Source organism: Argentina anserina, chromosome 1 (genome assembly GCF_933775445.1).
Source record: "Argentina anserina chromosome 1, drPotAnse1.1, whole genome shotgun sequence".
Taxonomy (NCBI): domain Eukaryota; kingdom Viridiplantae; phylum Streptophyta; class Magnoliopsida; order Rosales; family Rosaceae; genus Argentina; species Argentina anserina.
The window spans coordinates 8367374-8391910 of NC_065872.1; the positions used below are offsets into that span (position 1 = coordinate 8367374).

The 24537-nt window shown below is 40.4% G+C and overlaps 3 protein-coding genes across 3 annotated transcripts; 1 reads left to right on the forward strand and 2 right to left on the reverse strand.

The window, feature by feature from the left end:
• Nucleotides 1–2027: 2027 nt before the first annotated feature.
• On the reverse strand, nucleotides 2028–4498 carry LOC126784384 (probable WRKY transcription factor 15). Its single transcript, XM_050509851.1, has 3 exons — nucleotides 3811–4498; nucleotides 3592–3717; nucleotides 2028–3476 (listed from the first exon to the last, which is right to left on the reverse strand). The coding sequence occupies exons 1-3, from the start codon at nucleotides 4461–4463 to the stop codon at nucleotides 3317–3319; spliced, it is 939 nt and encodes a 312-aa protein (XP_050365808.1). The 5' UTR covers nucleotides 4464–4498; the 3' UTR covers nucleotides 2028–3316.
• A 12443-nt stretch (nucleotides 4499–16941) lies between these two features.
• On the forward strand, nucleotides 16942–21693 carry LOC126784310 (probable beta-1,4-xylosyltransferase IRX14H). Its single transcript, XM_050509783.1, has 3 exons — nucleotides 16942–17961; nucleotides 18137–18697; nucleotides 21040–21693. Exons 1-3 carry the CDS (start codon nucleotides 17228–17230, stop codon nucleotides 21278–21280), a joined length of 1536 nt encoding a protein of 511 aa, XP_050365740.1. The 5' UTR covers nucleotides 16942–17227; the 3' UTR covers nucleotides 21281–21693.
• A 172-nt stretch (nucleotides 21694–21865) lies between these two features.
• On the reverse strand, nucleotides 21866–22057 carry LOC126784422 (uncharacterized). The gene has a single exon (XM_050509889.1). It carries the CDS (start codon nucleotides 22055–22057, stop codon nucleotides 21866–21868), a length of 192 nt encoding a protein of 63 aa, XP_050365846.1.
• Nucleotides 22058–24537: the final 2480 nt, after the last annotated feature.

Consider the following 24537-nt stretch of genomic DNA (forward strand, 5'->3'; position numbering starts at 1 on the left):
AATAATGCTTCTAAAATATAATTACGACATGCGATATATACGACATTTAATTTTTTCATTATGATTATTAAATTAAGAAATATTTTCGTTTTTCTTAAGGAAATATTTTAATGGAGATATATAATTCGGATATCTTATTTATTTATTTTAAAATTTCAAACGATTTAGTTACCTTACAACATTTATTTAGATAACAACTTTTGGTAAGATTCTTTTGGTTTTTTTTTCTGAAAGGCAATATTCTTTTATTAGGGTATAATCGATTTAAGGGAATATATAAAGGTAACAAATGTTATTTTTCCTATAGTATACACATCTTAATTAATATCATATTTACGATTCATGACTTTTTAATATTTAATTTATTTACATTTACGATTAATTAATGACTATAATTAATTAACACAATTACCATATAAGCACTCTCATACACACACACACACACACACATATATATATATATATATATATATATATTTCACGCACACACACATCTATATACACATATATATTTATATATTTATATATTTCAAGCATACTTTATACATATCAATTTTTTAATTACATTTTGAAAAGAACTTTGAAAAAATAAATGATATAAATAAGAACTATAATTTTTTTATAATAATCTAGAGCCGTTGGATTAATAAGGATATGATTATATTTTCATTCAAAAATGACATTTTATGATTATTGTAATTGCTAACATGACAATAGGATTATGACACGATATTGTGCCAAAATATTTTCCTAATTGAAATTTTTGCTTTAATGACTATCTTCTTTTGGACTCAGCCAAGTTTACTTACTTAACTTAAAAAACTTTGTGTAATTCGTGTCTATTTTCTTTATTGCGTATTTAGTTACTAGATAGTAACAGTATTTGGTTTCCAATTAATAAAGCTGGCTAATAGAATACTTACGATATAGTTCAAGATTAAACTTGTCATCAAAGGGGACTCTAAGATTCGCATTAGGTTGGTCAAAAGCAAACCTTGATACTTAGCAATTCGGATTTGGTTTCAAAGATCATTATGGCCAAATGACTAGGATTATTAACTGATGGGGGAACAAGACTAGGGCTTGACTTCCCCTAACCAAGTAATAATTACTAATCATGATGCAAGTAAATATGCATATCACATATTGTTTTGTACTCGAAAACCCTAAACCAAGGTTTGCGTGTTCAAACCTACCTAGTATAGTGGTTGATTCATAATATTCCTTCTAATTGGGTAAGAGCTAGGAAGCACGGACACGCGGACAAGGGTGAAGGGTCCGTATTGCGTGTCCGACACGGACACGGACATGCTCGGACACGCGAACTCAATTTGGACACAGCCCGGACACGCGAGTGTCGGAATTGGACACGCGGACACGCATCAACTCATAATAAAAGTGAAAGTGCTTATGGCAAGAATCGAACCTTGGTCATCCAAGGCACCCAACAACTCCTCAACCATTCAAACAGATTCAGTTTTTATTATATTTATGCACACTTTAATATATATATATATATATAAGGAGAGAAACTCATGATAAAAATAAGAATGTTTGTGGTGGGATTCGAACATTGGTCATCCAAATGATCCAACAAATCCTCAACCATTCCAATAGATTCAGTTTTTGTTATATTTATGCACACTTTAATATATATACATCTAAATACTTTCAAATTTTAAAATTAATTTTTTAATAAATAAATAAATAAATATATATATTAAAATAATTTTAATTGACGTGTCCACCACGTGTCCGTGTCCAAAAAAATTTCTATATGCCGTGTCGACGTATCGAATCGTGTCCAATACAGACACTCGTGTCCGTGTCCGTGGTAAGAGAGAACTCGACCAGAATTGCAGAGTATAATGTACTGGCACTTTGAAACTCGAGAGCTAAAACAAACAACTGAATTTGCTCGTTACAAAAATACAATTCGTACTGTAATAATTATGTAGTGTAATAAGTGAGTAATCTAACGACTTCATCCTTTGAATTTTCATTGTATGGAACTCTGATGGTTGCTTATCAGTGTCCATCCTCATGTAAACTTTGCGGTGCACAGATGGATGACTCATTACTGTGTGCGAGGCAAACCACATGTGAATGATGAGTCAATAACGATGGAGTACCCTTGGAGGACCATGCTTTCGTATCAAGGCAATTTTTGGAGACTATAACAGTATAACCTAACAAGAACAAATTTGTGAACATTACAACAAAGGGTCCCCAGAAATTGCTCCAAATAATCATGTTCACACCCACAAAATTTGACTTGGGCGTCAATCTTTCTCCCCACTTACAGATCTGGCTTCCACACCAAGGCATATACAAACAAGAAAATGAAAATAATTGAAGCAGCCACAATGTTTGACTTGAAAACATTAATTCTGCTACTAGGTCCAACACCTTTGTCTGGAGGGCTTTGAATCCCTTTTGTAGGCCACAACCATTTTCCTCCAATTTCCCTCCCATTTCATCCCAACCTTTTCCCATAAACCAAACACCGACCAACAGTTTTGCATTTATAAAAGCCTCTCTTTCCCTCTCTCAACCCATTTCCCACCTTCTCCTAATCTGATATCATCTACAGACAAAACTTAACGTACCAAACTACCAATACACCAATTGTAAACTAGCTCCCAAAACGGTGAGTGAGAAGATATCGGAAAGTACCTGAAGTATGTTACACGCGGTTTGGGAGAATTTGCAGAAGTCTAAACTCTTGCTAATAATTGTGGCAAGAAATCAGCCGTTTGGATCCGGCAACTCTCCAACCCCACAAATTGCTTTGGTCAACCGTAACTAATACGACATATTGGTCCACTTCTATATCATTTCTTTGACCTAGTCCATTTCACTCACTGTTTCTTTTGATTTGACGAAAGCTTTCTGGTTAGGGTAATGGAGGAGAAAAGCATAGTAGACTAGGCATCCAAGGAAGAAGAACCAAAGCAAAAGCAACGATAAAATAGAAAGCTAAAAATATCAGTCAGAACCTAAAAACACCCACTTTCTCTTTTTCAGACTAGATCACCAAATCCACCACCATTTGTCATTTCTTTTTGTTTAAATTAAGAACTAAATAATTCACATTGTTTGAAGAGGATCAGAGATGAAAGAAGAGGATCCCATATTTTACAGGATAATGATTTCGATTCATGAAACTAATTGATTAACCAAACTCATCCATCGCCAGTCCGATCCCCAGCTCCTGTAAAAACCACACCACCACCACTACTACCTACTACTACTACTACATCTACCATTGATTTCCCTCTTAAGAAGAAGCTCAAAGACGAAGGCTTTAGTTGATCTAGCTCGATTCTAGGATGAGATTTGAAGCTTCTGCTATGTTGAGAGTGTGATTGTGCTCTGCTTCGTATGTCACTACTAGCATTGATGGATCATCCAAAGCTCTCTCTACATGTTTACGAGCCGGGCACCCTCTCACACTGCTACACTTGTAGTAGCCCCTGTTACATATACAGAACATATAATTAAACCATGCCCATACACATAACAAATCAAAATTGAAGAAATGGAGCACCAAGATCATCGATTTTTATCGAAATGGTCAAAATATTATACCTTGGATGCGGTGAACCCTTGATCGGTTTCTGTCCGTACTTTCTCCAAGAGTAATCATCCGGTGGAATATCAGCCATCTTTAAGCTTATTGCCGGAACTCTCACGACCCTTTTCAGTCTCAGCTTTCTGTAACGTAACCCAGAATTTCATTTTAGCAAACAAAGCCTAAGATCAAAAGATTACATATTGGTTGAAATTAGAAGAAGAAACAAACTGCACCTTTTCTTGGAGCAATGGCAGCGACCGGAGGAGCTGGCGCTGCATTTACCGGAGCCCAAGGTGTCGGAGCTGCACTTGCGTTTCATGGAAGCCGAAGAAAGCGGCGGCTTTCCGGCGGAAGAGACCTGGGACATATTCGTAATTTGGAAAGCGGAAGACGACATGGGCGGCTTGCTGTCTGAGTCCCCCGTCAACGACGACATAAACGATGCCGTCGCAGCGGAGGAGTACGAGGAGAAGTTAATATTAGTCGACGAGTCTCTAGTCCCCTCCATGTTATGCATCACCGGCGGAGGAGGGATCTGCTGGATCGGCGTGGCATGGTAGACCCGAGTGGAGGAAGATTCTATTGGGCTGACGGAGTCGTGGGAATAGGTAGGAGTGGGGACCAGAGGGGCTCGCCGGAAGCGGGCGTGGCCTGTGCGGGTCCGGCCAAGGAGGGAGATAACTTTCTTGAACTTGGACACGGCGGCGTCGGCGACGGCAGTGCAGTCCATGTATTTATTCTCCTGCTTCTGCTGGGAGGATGATGACGAGAGCAGCCTGATGAGCTTCTCGACACTCTCGAGGCCGGAGGCGGCTTCCTGGACGACGGCGTTTTCTTCGAGCTTTGCGGAGGAGAAGTTTCTATAGCCCAAGAAATCGACGGCCATATTTTCTGAAGGGTGGGAAAGAGAGAAGAAGAGGAGAGAAATGTGGAAAGTGGCAGAAGGTTTGAGGAAGAGGGGTTGATAAAGGAGGGGGTTGTGGGGAAAGAGGGTCAAAATGATGACGTGGTCCACTTGGGTGACTGTCGGGGCTGTCACGCTAGCCACTTTTCCGTCAACATGTAGTTGCGAATAAGATCCAACTACACAAGTCGAATCATTTTTCCCTTTATATTACACATTATTTATTTTTTCTTGATGCTTGGTGTCGGATATTGACCTTTGTTTTTATGAAATTATAAGTTTTAAAATGCCGATGGAAATTTTGGTAACTCACATTCCTGAGGAAAATGTTGTTATTAGTTGAGTTCCGATTAATTCTGGGATCGATGTTAGTTTCTGATGGGCTGATGATTATGGTCGTGTTTATTGGTAGAGGAATTTCGATATTTTTCGAAATATTTTGTGTGTCGCGTTAGTTTCCGATAGTTATAATCGTATGTATTGGTGAAGGAATTTCGATAGTTTTTTAATTAATCGGTCTGTCGTATTCGGAGAAATATTGAGAAGTGTGTAGTCTTATCGAATATAGAAATTAATGGGAGAGGGTCAAAGAGGAAGTGTGAAGCGTCGGATTGAGTGGTGTGATCTAGAGGTGTGAGTGTGACTGATAATTTAAAGGGGGATGAGAGCATGAGAGAGTTGATTTTATCTGTTGGGAAGTTTCGGGGTTCACTGACTTACTTACTGTGGTTGGATGGGAATGGAAGGACCCAAGGGAGGAGGTTGGAGCTGGTTAGAAACTTGGAATTTGATTGGAAGAAGGGTTAAGGTTAGGGGTGACTTTGGACAGAAAATCTCGTATAGCCGATATATACGTGCAATTTTAGTCATTAAAAATAATTTATATTGAAATCCCATTATATATACATATAATTTATTTTAATTTGAGTCCTTCACAATATATATAAAAATGCACATTATGCACCAAAAATACACTGTGACTTTGGGGGATAGTGGTATCTTGGAGTTAGTGTATTTGTGAATTCAAGGGTGCATGCGAACAAACGAGAATTGTAAGATAGTGAGCATTTAGCCATGTATTTATAATGATGTCTAATCTAGATCAAACGGCAAATTAGTGAGAGTTTATTTATTTTCATAATTATTATTTACAGTTGAATCTAAATCAAACGATAATTAAGCATAACTGAGAGATAAATAATTCATACATATGAATTTCACAGTCTCGTTCATACGGTCAGTAACTGACGGTGGAATTCATGTTCAACTACCATTGAATGTAAATCTAAGAGTTGAAAATAAAATAACTCAATTTTAAAAAGATTTTCCTCACTCTTAGATTTACATCTAATAGTGGTTTAGTATGAATTTCACAGTCACTAATTAACCGTGTAAACGAGAGTTCATCTAATAGATTTACATCCAATAGTGGTTTAATATGAATTTCACGGTCACTAGTTAACCGTGTAAACAGGATTGATGAATTCCATAGCCAATTGTACTCAAATACTGTTATTTTGAGTGACGTTGAATCTAGATCTCCAATAGTAGTTGATCAAGAAGAATCATGCTACAAATGGGGAACAAAATGAACAAATGTTCGAGTAAAAATGGTTGCTTCTGGTTGTAGCCTTGTAGAACTGTAGGTGCCTATTTAGTCTTTGTTTTTGCAGGCGTTGAATCTATAACAAAGTAGTTTAATCGATGTTACTCTAATTCCTCCGTAACTAAGGGTCCATTGCTAAAGGATCCTCCATAATCAATAGTCTCTCTTGCCCTCTGGGTCGACATTTTATATTAATGATCCAGGAAACAAAAAAAAAGGACGACCAAATACAAATTGGTTATAATAATGTACTGTATGTGATTGCATGAGTAGTTGCGTAAGAGAGCAAGCACGTGCGAGAGACTTGTGAATTGACTACGTAGCTACGAAAAGTCAAAAGAGCAAATTGAGGAAGAAATGACCATGAGGTGGAGACGTTTTGGAGTTGGCTGCCTAAAGCCCTAAACTTTGACTTGGCAGTCACTTCAATCAGCCAGTTACTCAATGATAGCAGATTAGCAATGGTGAGCTTTTTTTTTTCTTTTGAATATCAATGGTGAGATTTCAACAGTAGAGTTACGATAAATGAATGAGTGAGGACTAGACTACAAATGCGATATGGATCTCCATGTTCCATCTAATAAACTCTCCTTACTCTCGGTATAATTAGTTCAACTAAGCCAAAGTTCGAGAGCCCCAAAATATGGATTATGTTAACTCGTTTCGTGCGATTTTATTCACGAAAATCCTGAAAATGATGTAGAATTTTATTGTAAGAAATTTGTGAATGAATTAACCAATTTGAGCACAATATATTGACTGTGAATCTATAATCTTAATTAGAACTAATTTTGTCAACTAAATTAAATGTGAAATTACGATTTAACCCTTATATTATAAACTATATTAAAATAGATTTTAATAAATAAAAGATATAGTAGTAATAAATAAAATAATGTAAAAACCAACTCTAATTTTTTTCCCCTAAATTATCTTTGTAACTTCTCACTCCTCCTTTTTCCTCTAACACTCACATTCTTTCTCCAATAATATTTTTTTTCAAAAACTTAATTATACACACATCGTGTGTGTTTTGTTTCTAGTAATCACAAAAAACTTCTAAAAAAAAACATAATAGTCACATACAAATCTAACAGATTCACACAACCAACCTCACAGTTGTAGAGGAGGGAGAGGCGAAGTCTCTAACCCAGTATGCGCCGCACGCACTCGGGGTATAGGAAGAGTTTTGCCGAGAATGGTGTTGTCTCTCGTCCTACTGTGCAGCAACGGTGGCCTCTGGCCTCGTTGGCGCGCGTCTGGTGCAGTCAGATGAGACGTGAGTGGTGTGCCTTGATTCGTGATCGGAGATCGGGGCTGAGTATAGCTGAGGTTGGACCGAATGATGTGGTGGCGTGTGCACGGGAGGAGGGTTTATGGTGGTAGGGGTGGTTTGACTTTGCAATAGTGGCTTTGTTTCTTGCTCTTGTTGCATCGAGGAGGGAGTGTGACGACGGATTTGGGGGGGGGGGAGGGACCTTGCGACTCCGATCTTTGGTGGATCTGTCTGGGAGCTCGGGGTTCATGAGTGCGGTGGTGGAGGGTGAAGGTTGTTGGTTCTCGGTCGAGGACTTCTTTCCGTTAGCGATCAGAGGCCAAGAGTGGCGGTGGCGCAGGGATCCTGGTGGTGGAGCGGTGGCGGCTTCAGTGTTGGTGCAGAATTTGGGCCTTTTGTGCTCCCCTTTGTTATGGGCTTTGAGGCTTCTGTTTGGCCTGATAATAAGGATTGAGCTCTCTTTGGGGGCCCTAACCAGTTTGGTTATTTATATCATGTTTTTAGTTATTTATTTTGTTTAATAATTCCCTATATGAGTTTTGTAGGGGGTGTCGAGTTTCATGTCCGTGTGTGCACTTTTTGTGCCTTGTCTACTCTAGGTATGCAACGAGTTTTTTGCTTCGTCAAATAGTTGTTGCCGGCCAGTGGCAGGGTGAGACTAAGTGTCGTCGGATTGTTCGTTCGGCAACAACATAGTTGGAGAGCTTTTGTTTTGGATATGATATGTAATTGATGCTTCATCGTTGTTAGAGTCTCATATCTATTGTCCTCTCAGTTATGTTACTGTTGTTTCAAAGTAAATAGAGGCGTCATTAGAGTAGTACTCTTTGCTAGTTGATACTTTGTTGGGTACTTATTTGTATGGACCTTTGATTTTATGTCAAGTCTTTGTAATCAGATATTTAGGCTTCACGTCCCACTTGTATTCGACATTTTTCATTAATGAATGCTTACGGTGGCCGCTAGCCCTCCCACAAACAAAAAAGAATAATCACATAAAAAGGTTCTACTGTTGTTGGATGGTCAATTCTAAAGTACGTATATATGTGAATCCATAGTTGTTATGTCGACCGTGAAACAATATATATTATGTCTTTGAGTTAGACATAACATTGGTGTGCACGTATACGTGTTTCTTAATAAAATGAGAGGATTTGGGGTTCTATACAAAATCAATGTTGAAATCGAAATCAGTATCTATCATAGTGGTTGAAGATTCCTCTAGAAGAATAAATTTATGTCACTTGACAAATGGTGCAGCTATATCATAAGTTATACGTGTGTATACCTCACGTTGTAGAAACATCGTGGAAAATGAATATGGATTTCAATGGAAGAATCATGCATGTGTTGTCTCACGTTGACCAGTTGGGTTAGGCATGAAACTGTTCTTTCATTCATAGCTAGCTCATAGTGATGAGGCATTGCAAACAATCGATCAGGTGAATCTCCCTATCAAAAACCATCGACATCTTTGAATTTGAACGGATTCATCTTTGATTGAATTCTACCCCTCAATATATTAATACAATTTGGCATTAACATAACTATTCAGTTATTTTTTGTAGTTTTAGTATTTAGATTGACCCTCCAAGGTCCAAGGATCTATGCAAAACCTCAAATTCGGTCACACATGAAATTGATAATCCCCAATGAAAGTATCGCATATATATTAAGCATTGTCCTGATGTAGGTTCATAACAGTACCAATACATTCTACAGTTGCAGGAACTATTGCTTGAAGCTTTTCCCGGATTATCTCCCGGCCCGAATCTAGCTAATTCTGGCATGGCTTTGGCCGATCCAAACCAGTACAAAGATACTTATTCCACTTCCAATCTGCAGGATAATGAATTTGGGAGGGGTTGAAGACAAGTTTATCAAGACAGTGCGCCATATGCATCACGTAAAAAGCATGTTCACATCCGGAGGATTTCGACTTCTTTAAGTCCTTTATGGCTGAAATCTGGGGTTAAATTCCATTTGACTCCCAACTCCTGAGAGACGCCAGGAGCAGATGACAAACGCTACAAAGATTTACAACACGAATGTGACAATATAAGGAATTCAAAAAATCAAGAGGCAAATATATGTAGTTAATCATGCGTAGAAAAACACATAAACGGGTTCTCACAATATCGATCTCGCATCGTCAACTTACTCAGAATATAAAATAGAACACAATCAGGTAGTTCACTGATCCGTTCCCCATTAGCAACTTGATCATCAGTACATACAAGCCCGTTTCATTTAGGGTAAAATGTCGAACTTTTTTTCCAATCACTAGCTTCTATTTATCTTCAGAAACACGACGCTATTTGTAGAGAAAAAACAATATTCAACTTGATATAAATAAAGAAAAAAAATAAACCCTCAATCAAATATCAGAATAACATTAAGATGGATTGCCCTAGTCTAAACGTTCATACCTCCAAATTTGAAGTTTCTTGTTTTCGATCCATTAGCTAGGGAATGAAATGGCCACGGATCGATTATAGGAGGAAGTGGTCCGGTACCCCCTACGAAAATTCTGGTCTAAATCATCTAAAAAGTGATACCTGAATATTAAAACTAGTCATTGACCGGAGAACAGAAACTTCTTCGAAAATAAATTACACAGTTTTACCTTGATCTAGAGGCTCGGTGATGGAATTTTCGCCTGATGATTCCAAATACAAAGTGAATTCTGAATAACAAGGATAAGGCCGGCGGAGAGGGAAGAAGAGTGGAGGTGCGGTAAAGCGTGGATATAAAACCCAAAATTAGGGTGTGGACTGAGGAGTGAGGACTCATAAGCAACAGAGATATTTGTATTCCTAACTTACTATGAACGTGTCAGATTTGGCTTGGGACTGCAATATACTCTTGTATATATTGCAAAGTACTGAACTCTTTCATATGCTTACATTACACCATGCACCTCAAAGATACACATAGCACAATCGCATTAATTTGCTTAATGTCACATTCACATAATATTGTCCAAAGTATAGTACATTCATCTAAATAGTGAAATACTTTTTCCTGGCATATGGTAATCATTTTAAACTTTCAGATAACAGACAGCAAGATATTTATGCTGAATTTTACAAATTAGTACTTGGAATCTATCACTGTACTCATATTGCAGTTGATACTTGATACAATTCCTTATTTTTCGCTATAAAAAAGAGTTATGAAGAAAACTAAAAAACAATTTCATTCAAATAGGGAGGAACAATCACCAAACGCTAAGATAAAACAAACAAATAAAACGGAGTAATAAAAAAGTTAGACATTGTGGTTACACTTTAGATTGAGTATGTGAGTGTAGAACGATAATCTGAAAACCAATAAGAGAATGCAGACACGTGTACAAATAAAAATGTGATTTATTGAAGCGCGGGGTTACAATCTTTGTGAACTCATCTGATTCTATCTCCTTATATGACTTGGCTCAAGGGTGACGTGCACTTGATCTTGAGAGTTTGAGTTTGATTTGGATTTGGATTTGATGAAGAACGAGCGATTTGGCCGCTTGATGATTCTTTGTGGACTTGAGTTTGGATTTGGGTTTTATGAAGAACGAGCGATTTGGCCACTTGATGATTCTTCGTGGACTTGAGTTTAGATTTGGATTTGATGAAGAACGAGCTATTTGGCCGCTTGATGATTCTTCGTGGACTTGAGTTTGGATTTGGATTTGATGAAGAACGAGCGATTTGGCCGCTTGATGATTCTTCGTGGATTTGATGATCTTCGTGGACTTGAGAGACTTCGGAATTTGTCGAGAGTGATCTTGCTCAAGTGATTTTTCTACACATGTTGTCGTCGCGTACCTTGAGCACAACAAGCTTCCCAAAGATGCAAAATAAAGGTGGAGCATCAAGCGGCGAACACCGCGCTTCCTCTACTACAAAGAAACTTTATATCGGAGATCATTTAACGGAGTTCTCATTCGATGCTTGGGAAAAGATGAAGCGGTCAAAGCCATGGAAGAAGTTCATTCTGGAGTATGTGGAGCACATCAGTCAGGACCGAAGTTACATTTTCAAGTAAGACGACTAGGGTATTATTGGCCCACCATGGTAAAGGATTGTATGAAATATGCACAGAAATATCAAGCTTGTCAGTTTCATGCCAACTTCATTCATCAGCCTCCTGAGCCGTTGCATCCGACAATTTCTTCGCACCCGTTCGATGTCTGGGGAATGGATGCAATCAGACCCATCACTCCGAAATCATCGGCTGGTCATATGTACATTTTGGCAGCCACGGATTCCTTCTCAAAATGGGCAGAAGCGATACCGCTGAAAGAAATAAAGAAAGAAAATGTTGTGGACTTCATTACTGGAAGCATTATACAACGCTGTTAACGTAGTGATTACCAGATGAGTGGCTGATCACACGGTTAGCTATTAGTGAGTGTTAGTTTAACACAAGAAGTATAGTGGTTCACCTCCCTCTCTTGGGGTATGCTACGTCCACTTGAATCCACTAGTATAAGCAAATAGCCTTGAGTTATACAAGTAGTGATCCCCCCTCTAAGTGGGATGAGGGGTCCATTTTATAGGTCGGGGAACCCCTCTCATTTACATATTCTTCAATGTGGGACAAGTGCCCCTCTAGGCTTACTATGGAGTCATCTTGATGAGGTCGGAAAGGTGACTTCTCGGTGGTGTCTTGGTGAGTTCTGACTATCATTGGAAAGCTTGTATGACGAGGTACGCTATGAATATCATGGTTGAGCCACATGGTGACTTGTAGATCCGCCTAAAGAGTGATGCTTATGCTCGGTGGCATGCCATACTAGCTCTGTGCTAGTAGGGGTGCCAACATGTCCCCCCGCAGTCCCTAAGTAAGAGGAACTTCTTGCTTGGGGAGTTTATCAATCAACATGTCACCGAGCATAAGTGTCCGGGCGGTGACATACCCCTACCAGTCCCCGAACTCCTTAAGCAAGAAAGGACTCTCAAACCTGCAAAACAAAGATAAAAGCATATGTGCACGAAGTATGTCTGTTGTCATGGATAACATAACAATGTACGGGCGCGATGTGTGTTTGACACATGATGATGCGTGTGTATGTATGGTCCCGAATATGATATAGTACGCGAGTGTGCGTAAGTCCCCGAAACCCCTAGTCAACGAGGCGGTTTCGAGTGATATGGCCTATGTGTGCGGTGTGCTTAGGCGAAGTAGTCTTGCGTGATGTCGCTTTGGACTAATATGGCCGCTACGGGTGAGTGTCGCTTTTATATGCCAATATGGCCTTTGAAGGCTAGTGAGACCTCTATAGGCTGGTGCATCCTATATTGCAGTGTGCGTAGGACGGCGTTGAGTCACTGGGGGCGTAATGTGTCCATCTTAGCGCAGAGTTTTGCGCGTAGGACGTCTGAGCGCTGACATAGAGCGTTGTGCATCCATCTTAGCGTAGTGACTTACGTGTAGGACGTCTTTTGGACGTTGAATTAGAGCGTGGTGCGTCAATCATAGCGTAATAGGCTACGCGTATGACGTCTTTTTGGCGTTGACATTCGAGCGTAAAGCTACTATCGTAGCGTAGTGAGCTTTACGCGTAGGATGTCGATCCCTCTTGGGTGTAGTGCGTCCTCTGAGCGCAATGTGCTTTGCGCGTAGGACGGCTTGAGCCCTCTTGGGCGTAGTGCGCATATTTACGCGGCTTGAGCTCTCTTGGGCGTAGTGCATCCATTGTAGCGTAGATAGGCGTTACGCGTAGGACGTCTTGAGCCCTCTTGGGCGTAGTGCGCGTATTTACGCGGCTTGAGCCCTCTTGGGCGTAGTGCGCGTATTTACGCGGCTTGAGCCCTCTTGGGCGTAGTGCATCCATCGTAGCGTAGATAGGCGTTACACGTAGGACGTCTTGAGCCCTCTTGGGTGTAGTGCACGTATTTACGCGGCTTGAGCCCTCTTGAGCGTAGTGCGCGTATTTACGCGGCTTGAGCCCTTTTGGGCGTAATGCATCCATTATAGCGTAGATAAGCGTTACGCGTAGGACGTCTTGAGCCCTCTTGAGTGTAGTGCGCGTATTTACGCGGCTTGAGCCCTTTTGGGCGTAGTGCATCCATCATAGCGTAGATAAGCGTTACGCGTAGAACGTCTTTAGCCCTCTTGAGCGTAGTGCGTGTATTTACGCTGCTTGAGCCCTTTTGGGCGTAGTGCATCCATCATAACGTAGATAAGCATTACGCGTAGGACGTCTTGAGCCCTCTTGAGTGTAGTGCGCGTATTTACGCGGCTTGAGCCCTTTTGGGCGTAGTGCATCCATCATAGCGTAGATAAGCTTTACGTGTAGGATGTCTTGAGCCCTCTTGAGCGTAGTGCGTGTATTTACGCTGCTTGAGCCCTTTTGGGCGTAGTGTATCCATCATAGCGTAGATAAGCGTTACGCGTAGGACGTCTTGAACCCTCTTGGGCGTAGTCTCTCATTTTTTGGTGAGGAAAGAATTTCTGATTCTGTGACGTCTGAGTGTTGTGTGATGAAACACTCTGCTTAAAGAATTTAATTGTTCTCTTGAACAATGGTTAGAAAAATTCCTAGTTTCATTAGCACAATCAAGTTGGACATTCAAGTGTGTGCGTCACACATTCTCTAAGCATATAAGATATGGCTAAATGTCATTGCTAGCTAACTCTACAAAGTGTTGTAGGCAATGCGTGAAAACCATGCGGGCATGCATATCAAGTGTGGTATGTTGTACGCATGCTTTATAGCGTAATAAAATCATGCTAAGACATGGTAATAATCAACTCTAAAGTAGGAGTAGGGAGGCATATCATTTTACTTATCTTATGTCGATGTGGAGTGGAGTTGCGCTTTATGCAAATACCAAAATCATGTTGGAGGTGTCCAAGCATGACACTCCTTTGCGCGGGGAATGATTGCAAGTAGCCGCTTTGGATTTGAGTGAGGAGATGTCCGGTTTGAAGAGATTTTCCTTTCAATTCTCTGTGTTATGGTAGTGGTTTGTTGCGGGTTGGTTGGCTTTGCCAGCAAGTCCCGTTGTGCCAATGATTTCTTTTCTCTGGCGACTACGGAAGGCTGCGAAGTCAACTGTGGAGCAGGACTATGAAAGCCGACTGTGGAGTAGGACCGTGGAGGTCGACTGTGGAGTTCCACCGTGGAACTATGGGAGCATCAGTCATGGGATTACGAGAGCAGCCGTGCACCGTGCTAGCAGTCGCGTACTACGCTAGCAGTCAAGGGACTACGATAACAGTCTTGCACCGTGCTTGCAGTCGCGTACTACGCTAGCAGTCATGTACTACGCTAGCAGTCGTAGGACTACACTAGCAGTCATTGGACTACGGGACTAGCCGTGCACCGTGCTAGCAGTCGCGTACTACGCTAGCGGTCATGTACTACGCTAGCAGTCGTGGGACTACGCTAGCAGTCGTGGGACTACGGGACTAGCCGTGCACCGTGCTAGCAGTCACGTACTACGCTAGCAGTCGTAGGACTACGCTAGCAGTCGTAGGACTACGCTAGCAGTCGTAGGACTACGCTAGCAGTCATGGGACTACGGGACTAGCCGTGCACCGTGCTAGCAGTCGCGTACTACGCTAGCAGTCATGTACTACGCTAGCAGTCGTGGGACTACGGGACTAGCCGTGCACTGTGCTAGCAGTCACGTACTACGCTAGCAGTCATGTACTACGCTAGCAATCTTGCACCGTGCTAGCAGTCTCGTGCTACTCTAGCAGGAGTGTGGAAGAACGTCCACCGTGCTAGCAAGAGCGTGGAAGAACGTGACCGTGGAAGGCATGGACCACGGGAGGGTCAAATTTTTTTTTTAAATCTGACTGCGCCGTAGTGAGCTCATGCACTGTGGGGTGTGAGGGACCGTGGGAGGTCTGTTGGTGGGGAGCGACGAAGCTAGTTGTCAGCTTCCCACAGACGGCGCCAATGTTAACGTAGTGATTACCAGATGGGTGGCTGATCACACGGTTAGCTATTAGTGAGTGTTAGTTTAACACAAGAAGTATAATGGTTCACCTCCCTCTCTTGGGGTAGGCTACGCCCACTTGAATCCACTAGTATAAGCAAATAGCCTTGAGTTATACAAGTAGTGATCCCCCCTCTAAGTGGGATGAGTGGTCCATTTTATAGGTGAGGGAACCCCTCTCATTTACATATTCTTCAATGTGGGACAAGTGCCCCTCTAGGCTTATTATGGAGTCATCTTGATGAGGTCGGAAATGTGATTTCCCGGTGGTGTCTTGGTGAGTTCCGACTATCATTGGAAAGCTTGTATGACGAGGTACGCTATGAATATCATGGTTGAGCCACATGGTGACTTGTAGATCCGCCTAGAGAGTGATGCTTATGCTCGGTGGCATGCCATACTAGCTCTATGCTAGTAGGGGTGCCAACAAACGCATAACCGCGATGCATCATCACAGACAACGCCAAGTACTTCTCGAATACCGCAACAGAAAATTTGAGCAAGAAATTTCACTTCAGGCTTCACTTCTCTTCGATGTATAACGCTCTGGCAAATTGATTGGCAGAAGCATTCAATAAAACGTTATGTAACATTTTGAAGAAAACTGTCAGCAAGAAGCAGAGGGATTGTCATGAGCAATTATGCGAAGCTCTCTGGGCTTACAGAACGACGTATCGGATAGCCACAAATGCTACACCTTATTCTCTCGTCTATGGTGTCGAAGCCGTGTTACCAATAAGAGAATGCAGACACGTGTAAAAATAAAAATGTGATTTATTGAATATCAAGCGCGGGGTTACAATCTTTATGAACTCCTATGATTCTATCTCCGTATATGACTTGGCTCAAGGGTGACGTGCACTTGATTTTGAGAATTTGAGTTTGATTTGGATTTGATGAAGAACGAGCGATTTGGCCGCTTGATGATTCTTTGTGGACTTGAGTTTAGATTTGAGTTTTATGAAGAACGAGCGATTTGGCCGCTTGATGATTCTTCGTGGATTTGATGATCTTCGTAGACTTGATGATCTTCGTGGACTTGAGAGACTTCGAGATTTGCCGAGAGTGATCTTACTCAAGTGATCTTGCTCAAGTGATTTTTCTTCTTCTTCTTCTTCTCCTACAGTGAGTTTTCGTTTTTCGCTCCCCTTATATTATTATATATTAACAGGGTAGCGGTAGTCGTAGACCCATTAATTAATGGATCTTTCATTTCCTTCAAACGACATTTTTTAACTTGTTAACATTCCGTATGGTGTAACTTAATCATTTTTCAACTTTCCTAAATTTTGGTGGTAAACTAACCTAATATTCCGTTTAAAAAAAATAAAACTAACCTAATACTTCCCAAAAATCGAGTTTCAATAACCATGCGTTTCGATCTTGTTGGTCCATCCCCTTCAAAGTATTCAACTCTCCCATGTCTTATGTCTCACACTCTCACCCCAATGAATCATTTGACCTCATTTAGAAAAACATTTAAAACGATATTCATGTTTTTAATTTCATTGAATTACAAAACGAGAAAGAAATTCTACTTGATTTAACTTTTGGGCCCGAAAACCATGGGCCGGGGTCTCCCTCCCCCGTCTTCTTTGTCTCTCTCTCTCTCACCTGTAAGAAGCTGAAAAGCTAAGCAAGTGAGCAGAGTAGAGCACCAAACTTGGAATTCATTATTGAATTCGTAAACTCAAAGAAATCCAGAAATGTTGGATTAAACAAATAAATCACCACCTTAATTTCACTGTCATTCACCACCAGAAATCCTCCAATGGCTTCAAAGCAACTCAACCCTCATATAATTTGAAGAAGAACAACCACCACCACACCTCAAACACTAGCTTTTCCATTTCTTCTTCACACACCAAACTTCTCTCTCTCTCTCTCTCTCTCTCTCTCTAACTTTAGAGAGAGAAAAATGAAGCTCTCGGCGCTGCATCAGAGCTACCTGAACCGCCGCAGCAACAGCTTCCGGGGATCGGCGCCGCTGGATTCGTCGCCGGAGGTGAAGTCGCCGGCGACGGTGTTCTGGCTCGTCCTACATGGACTCTGCTGCTTGATAAGCCTGGTACTCGGATTCCGCTTCTCTCGTCTTGTGTTTTTCTTCTTGTTTTCAACTTCGTCGACGAATCTGTACTCGGTGCCGTTCCGGTCGGCGTCGGAGCTCATCGGAGCTCTGGAAATCCCGGTCATTTCGAATCCGGTCGCGAATCTCGACCTCCAGCTCAACCGGAGCTCCACCACGAGCTCCAGCAGCCGCGTCGTCGTCGGCCGCCACGGGATCCGAATCCGGCCGTGGCCGCACCCCAACCCGACGGAGACGATGAAGGCGCATCGGATAATCGAGACGGTTCAGAGAGAGCAGAGGCGGCAGTTCGGAGTCAACAACCCGAGGAAGGTCATCGCCGTCACGCCCACGTATGCTCGGACTTTCCAGGCGCTGCATTTGACCGGAGTTATGCACTCGCTGATGCTCGTGCCTTACGACGTCGTTTGGATCGTGGTGGAGGCCGGCGGGGTCACTAACGAGACGGCTTCCATTATCTCCAAGTCGGCGCTTAACATTATTCACATTGGCTTTGATCAGAGAATGCCTAATACTTGGGATGGCCGTCACCGATTAGAAGCTCGGATGCGGCTTCAAGCTCTGAGGTAGTAGTGCTTTTAGTTCATATGCTTGATTTAGTTGTCTATTTCTGTTTGATTCGTCTCGGAAAAGTAATGTTAGGAAGAAGAAATGTAGATATAGTCTAATTAGTTTTTGGCAATTGAAGTAATTAGGTAGTGTTTAGTATGTAATTGATGTTGTGAATGTGTAATGGAGCAGAATTGTGAGAGAGCAGAAGTTGGATGGGATTGTGATGTTTGCGGACGATAGTAATATGCATAGTATGGAGCTTTTCGATGAGATACAGAATGCGAAATGGTTTGGTGCTATTTCGGTTGGGATACTTGCTCATTCGGATAATGCAGACGGATTGTCCGGCTCCATGATTCAGAACAAGGAGGAGGGGGAGAATCCAACAATGCCTATTCAAGGTCCTGCCTGTAACTCGTCCAATAAGTTGGTTGGTTGGCACACATTTAATTTGTTGCCGTATGCGGGAAAGAGTGCGAATTACATTGATGATAGAGCGCCTGTGCTACCGCGGAAGCTGGAGTGGGCTGGGTTTGTGTTGAATTCCAGGTTGCTTTGGGGTGAAGCTGAAGATAAACCAGGGTGGGTTAATGACCTAGATACTATAGATGGGGCTGATGAGATTATAGGGAGTCCACTATTCTTGTTGAGGGACTCATCTTTGGTTGAGCCGCTTGGAAATTGTGGGCGCCAAGTTTTGCTATGGTGGCTACGCGTTGAAGCTCGTTATGATAGTAAATTTCCTTCCAGGTTAGTTTCCATTGTTGCACCTTTTATTCAAATTTTCTCTTTTGGTCTAAACAAATTAGTAGTTCATTTTGACACTGCAATATTGGGATTTATTAGTGCACGTTGTGTGGTCTCTTCAATAGCTATTGCATCTTAAAAATAGCAATCAGATGTTAGCATTGGCTTTGAACTTGTGCACAGGGTCAAATTTTCAATCAGACTCTTGACCTTTGGTTGTAAATCTTGCATACCTTGTACAATTTATTTACCCGTTGATGGCCAGTATCCTAGGTGTGGCAATTTACCACGTTTGATGCGCATTACATTTACATATTTGTAACTGAAGATAGATGCTCCAACATTTCGTCTGAATGGTGTGATGTCTTGTTTCATACAGATATAAGATACTGGTCAGCGCTCGGACTAAGTTTTAGGTGGCTCATGATATTAGAAAGTGTTCAAATACATGGTAGATATTTCCCGTCCAATTTAAATGACTTCTCTTTTCCAACATTCAAGTATTGTGTTTAGTTTTGTTCTTTGGCTTCCCAACCCCCAGTACGTTAGTGCTATGCAGCCTTATGTGTAACTTATATCATTTATAGATGTACCATGGCTCTCTAGAGCTTCTGTAGCTCATTTCTTTGCTCCACCCTCCTGTCTCAACTGTCCACAAATGTTAAAACCTTTTCTTGTCCAAATTACTAAACTTGACGTTTGAATTGGTTCTCTTGCTATATGTCTGCCAGCTATACTGAGAACTGGCTAGATTTGGTCTTGTAATTGGACAGGCTTTACATGTCAGCTTCATTCAACTTAGATCGCATTCACCCCTACTCAATAGTGATTGCATCTAAAAATCAATACAAATTTTATATCAAAACATTAGTTGGCTCAAGATACCAGAAAGTCCTGAAGTACATTGGTAGACATTTCCGGTCCAGTTTTAATGACTTCCTGTATCAATGTTCAATCTTGTGCCTAGAGTTTGCGAACTATACCTTGCCAGCACCCAGTAGTCCAGTACATAACTGCTATTGGCATGATATGCATAACTTATATCATTTATATCTGTGCTATGGTTCTCTGGAAGATCTATAGCTCATTTCTTTGCTTATCCCTCCCGTCTCAACTGCCCTCAAATGTGAAAACTTTTTCCGGTCCAATTCATTAAAGTTGACATCAGAATTTGGTTCCTTTGCTATATGTTTGCCAGCTATACTGTGAACTGGCTGCATTGATATTGTAGTTGCACAGACTTTACATGTCAGAGCTTGATTCAACTTAGATCACATAGCTTTGACCCCCACTCAATAGTGATTGCATCTAGAAATCAATACAAAACTTAGATATCAAGTGATTGGTTGATTTAAATGATCATCCCTACGGGTCCAATGTATTTCCTTTAGGGTCCAATATTTACGTAGTCAAGTTAAATAACCCATTCTTGTTTGTGCATAGTGTATTACGCCATCGAATTGGAGTACGTAGTCCCGTCTGTGAGTGCAAATTTTCAATTGCTGATAATGATGCAAGTATTGGATTAAATGGCTTAAGATGACAAAACATCTGACTTTTGGGTACGGTCATAGTAATTGAGTAATTGACAGAATATTAATTATTCTTTACAACACAGTTTAGTAATTAGGCTAGAATTGATTATGGTTCTTAAGTGTTAGTGAACATATAAAGTGGGAGTTATTGAATTTCTCACTCGTTTTATTGCAAATGGCTTATTCTTGTTACTAATTTGACTTCATTTTCATGCACAATTCTGGTTTTGGCATAACTGGCCATAACATTATGTGGGATTTGATAAAAATCTTGGTTCTGTCAATTGCTATAGGTAGTTGTCCTAAGTCATACAAGTGTCATTTTCAGAAGTGCTATATTATTGTCACAACCTTGTACATGTTCACATCTGTCTCTTGAGCTCACAAGTAGGGACTCTGCGACCTGATGGTTGTAATATTAAGGATTTATGAATTGAAACCTTTTTCATAGGTTTCTATTTGATGTCCTTGTACCTCAGTGAAAGTGCAATATCTTTGATCTGAACTTATTGTGTAATCAATTTAGTTGTGGGAGATCTTCACTATTCCGGTTAGGCGTCGAACCTCATGTCTTCTATAGCCGCACCCAGAGTTTAATTTTTCTGTATCTTTATGCTTCCCTAGAACATTTGTTTTCCTTTCATTTTATGCTTCAGATTTGGTGTGTTGTTTATGTTGGTGGGTGTGGTTCAATTCTGATGATGGATAGTCGATAGTGAAATTCTTTTTCTAGATTTATGAATATTGGATACTATGAAGTAGATTTTTTTCTGCACTTCACTTGAGCTAGTTTGATTTTTGTGTGTACAGATGGACAATTGATCCTCCTTTGGAAATCACTGTACCATCTAAACATACTCCATGGCCGGACGCTCCTCCTGAACTCCCATCTAATGGAAAAATAGAGACTAATGGTGTTGAACAGCATACAGTGAAGCACACGACAAAAATTCGAGCACCCAGAACAAAGAGAAGTTCTCGAAGCAAGAGAAAGCATGAGACAAAAACTACAGACATGCAAGCTTCTGCAAGGCATACTGAACAAATCTGAAACACATTGCCATCCTCGCCCACAATATATACTGCTGTGTGAATTTGAGACCCCGGTCTTCAGCATCAAGAAAACTTAGTTCAAGAGGCAGAGAAGCAAATTGTCACAACCCGGTATATATGGTAAGGCACCTGTATTAGGAGGCCAGTTATGTGCAATTAAGTTTGATTCTCACCTTAGTTTCACAATTTTTTGGTTTGTTACTTCATTTGGGTGCTTTGATATTCCGGCCTCATGCAAAAGTACCTCGACATCCACTGGCTTTTAGGAACTTGTATGCAATATGCCTCAAAATTTTATACATATCTAAATAGGAATTATAGAGATGTGTTCAGGTGTTGAATTTCCTAGTAACGATACCAAATGTAATAATATTCTCATTCGATTCAAACAATGGCTTCTGGATTCTTTGACTGGTTTTGTACTTGTAGACAAGGATTAAATATTAGAGAAAAATACAGAATTGGAGATGAGTCACAGAAAGATCAAAAGAAACTAATCAACAGGGAGGGATTAAGAAATTCAGTTTATTTAGTAAAGTACACATAAAACACATTAACTTGCAAAACCTAGCCGAGCCATTCTCTATTTCTTCCCACTCTTCTTGAGGCCAGCACCTCCAAAAGTGCCCTTCTGCTGTGCCTTGGCTTTGAGATCCTTCAGTGCCTTCTCCTCGTCTTTCTTCTTCTGAAGCTTGGCCAAGTCATCTTCGTCGTACTCCTTTGCGGCCTTGGGTTGCTTCAATGGCTTTGCTTTTCCTCCTTGCTTGGATGACATGGCTGCCAATTAGGGTTTTTTGGTTCTCCGGAAACTTTATGCCTTTATGGTTTGGTTAGTTTGCAACTTTGCATTACAATGTACAATCGAAGGGGGTGCCTTATAGGACACTAATCCATGTACTTCTAGGAAAACAATTAAAATCCTAAATATAAAAGATAATAAGACCATATCCTATCAGAAATCCATATTTAACGAGAACCTAAACCGTCTTCGATCAGGATCTGGTTTCTTTTTCTTTTTCTTTTTTTCGAATCCCATATTTTCTTTACTAGTATGAAGCGCAACAAAGCTGAAATGCTTGTCGATATTACAAAGCTCTTGCATGTGTTTATGATGATGTCGGCGTACAGATCTCCGACGGCCACAAACAGATGGATGACGGGGGGGGGGGGGGGGGAACAGATTGTGATCGATGAAGGGAAATAGCAAACATCAAGTACAAAGTCACGAAAACGAAAATGAAATGGTTCTCGTTGCACCTCTCAAGTGCCACAAGAACCACAACTTACGAAGTTATTGAAAGTAAAAGGTGGTCTGTCTCTAAGTTCTCGCTACCGCCATGCGTATTCGATCATAAGATTGTTCGACAATGTCCAAGATGTTCTGATCGATCGTGTTGCTTACAGGGGTGGATACATGTTGGGGGCTCTATGGGCTGCAGCCCATACGAGATTTTGGACATATAGAAACTAGTCACACATGATTACCAAATAAAGCATTAAATCAGTTGGCAAACTGCTCAGCTCCCTTCTATGTCCTCATGGTTAGAGGTTTGACTGGTGTCAGATCAAGTTTTTGGGGGTTTTCTCCATTTTATTCTTTCTTCGTCCAATCATCATTTCCTATTAATTTTCTTTAGCTAAATTATATCTAATTTTCTTTTTATTCTCATTTTTTTCTAGATTTATTTTATTAACTTTATTTATCCCTTAACAATGATTTTCCACTTTTCTATTACAATTCTAGCATAACATGCGTAGAAAAACCTTGAACATGTTAGATCAAGTTTTTTGAAGTTTTCTCCATTTTATTCTTTCTTCATCCAATCATCATTTCCTATTAATTTTTTTAACTAAATTATATCTAATTTTCTTTTTATTCTCATTTCTTTCTAGCTTTCTTTTATTAACTTTATTTATCCCTTAATAAGGATTTTTTCACTTTTCTATTACAATTCTAGCTTAGCATGCGTAGAAAAACCTTGAACATTTACTCATATTTCTACATTTCTATCAATATCTTTAGAAAAGCATTCCTCTACTAAGGTTGAACTTCAGTTCCAAATCTTCACACAAAAATTCTAATTAGCCTAGGTGGAATTATAATTCTAGATCCACCACTGGTTGCTTACATGCATGCCTCGACTCTTTTGTGTTATATTGGTGGATTTCAATCCCAAAGATTAGTGAATAGTGATCCCTCGCTTTCTCTATATAAATTGAAGTGGTGCACTATGTAGTTATGAGTGTTATTGAACTTGCCCTGTTTTATGGTCATTCCCGTTTGTAACGTAATTTTCGTATCATAATGTTCTTGGCTCTTTTCCCTCATCCTTTGATTTTCGACGAATATTAAGAAGAATAGACTGATGCTTGTTGTATATTGCATGATTTATTCTTACACTGAAATGTTCTATAAATAAGCTAACAAAAGTACAATTAACACAAATTACTCTCTAATTGGCTCTCCTCCAATCAAGTCTTAATTGACTCCTTGAATCATGCTAACTAACATTCCCCCTCAAGTTGACGTATACACATCAACCATGCCCAACTTGTTAAGTGAGTCATAAAAGGCCTTCTTAGAAACTCCTTTTGTGAGCATATCGGCAAGTTGCTCTTCTGTAGGAACAAAAAGAAAGCTAATGATTTTAGCATCTAGTTTCTCCTTTATAAAGTGACGATCAACCTCATGTTTTGTAAGATCATGTTGCACAGGATTCAGTGAAATATCAATAGCTGCCTTGTTGTCACAATATAGCTGCATAGCACACTTAGGTTTAATATCCAAATCTTGTAGCAAATTTCTAAGCCATAACAATTCGCACACTCCCTGAGCCATACCTCTATACTCTGCTTCAACACTAGATCGAGCTACCAAATTTTGTTTCTTACTCTTCCACGTAACAAGATTACCCCCAACAAAGGTAAAGTATCCTGATGTGGATCTCCGATCTGTAATATTTCCAGCCCAATATGCATATGTGAAGCCACAAACCTCAAGGATATCATTGTGATTAGAAAACATTACTCCTCTCTCTGGAGTTGACTTCAAGTACCTCAAAATCCTTACAACAACATCCATGTGGTCCACACTGGGATTATGCATGAATTGACTCACTACACTTACTGTATACGCAACATCTGGTCTGGTATGTGACAAATAAATGAGGCGTCCAACTAGCATCTGATAACGAGTTTTTTCAGTAGGCATTTGATCTGGATACTCTGCTAACCGATGGTTTTGCTCAATAGGAG

What these genes read in the sequence shown, in the direction of transcription:
- LOC126784384 (XM_050509851.1), bottom strand. Translation starts at nt 4,463, where the DNA reads ATGGCCGTCGATTTCTTGGGCTATAGAAACTTCTCCTCCGCAAAGCTC. An exon ending in TGCCATTGCTCCAAGAAAAG is followed by an intron (nt 3,718 to 3,810) that starts GTGCAGTTTGTT and finishes GTTACGTTACAG; the next exon opens with AAAGCTGAGACTGAAAAGGG. An exon ending in AAGGGTTCACCGCATCCAAG is followed by an intron (nt 3,477 to 3,591) that starts GTATAATATTTT and finishes TATATGTAACAG; the next exon opens with GGGCTACTACAAGTGTAGCA.
- LOC126784310 (XM_050509783.1), top strand. Translation starts at nt 17,228, where the DNA reads ATGAAGCTCTCGGCGCTGCATCAGAGCTACCTGAACCGCCGCAGCAAC. An exon ending in ATGCGGCTTCAAGCTCTGAG is followed by an intron (nt 17,962 to 18,136) that starts GTAGTAGTGCTT and finishes GTAATGGAGCAG; the next exon opens with AATTGTGAGAGAGCAGAAGT. An exon ending in GATAGTAAATTTCCTTCCAG is followed by an intron (nt 18,698 to 21,039) that starts GTTAGTTTCCAT and finishes TTGTGTGTACAG; the next exon opens with ATGGACAATTGATCCTCCTT.
- LOC126784422 (XM_050509889.1), bottom strand. Translation starts at nt 22,057, where the DNA reads ATGTCATCCAAGCAAGGAGGAAAAGCAAAGCCATTGAAGCAACCCAAG.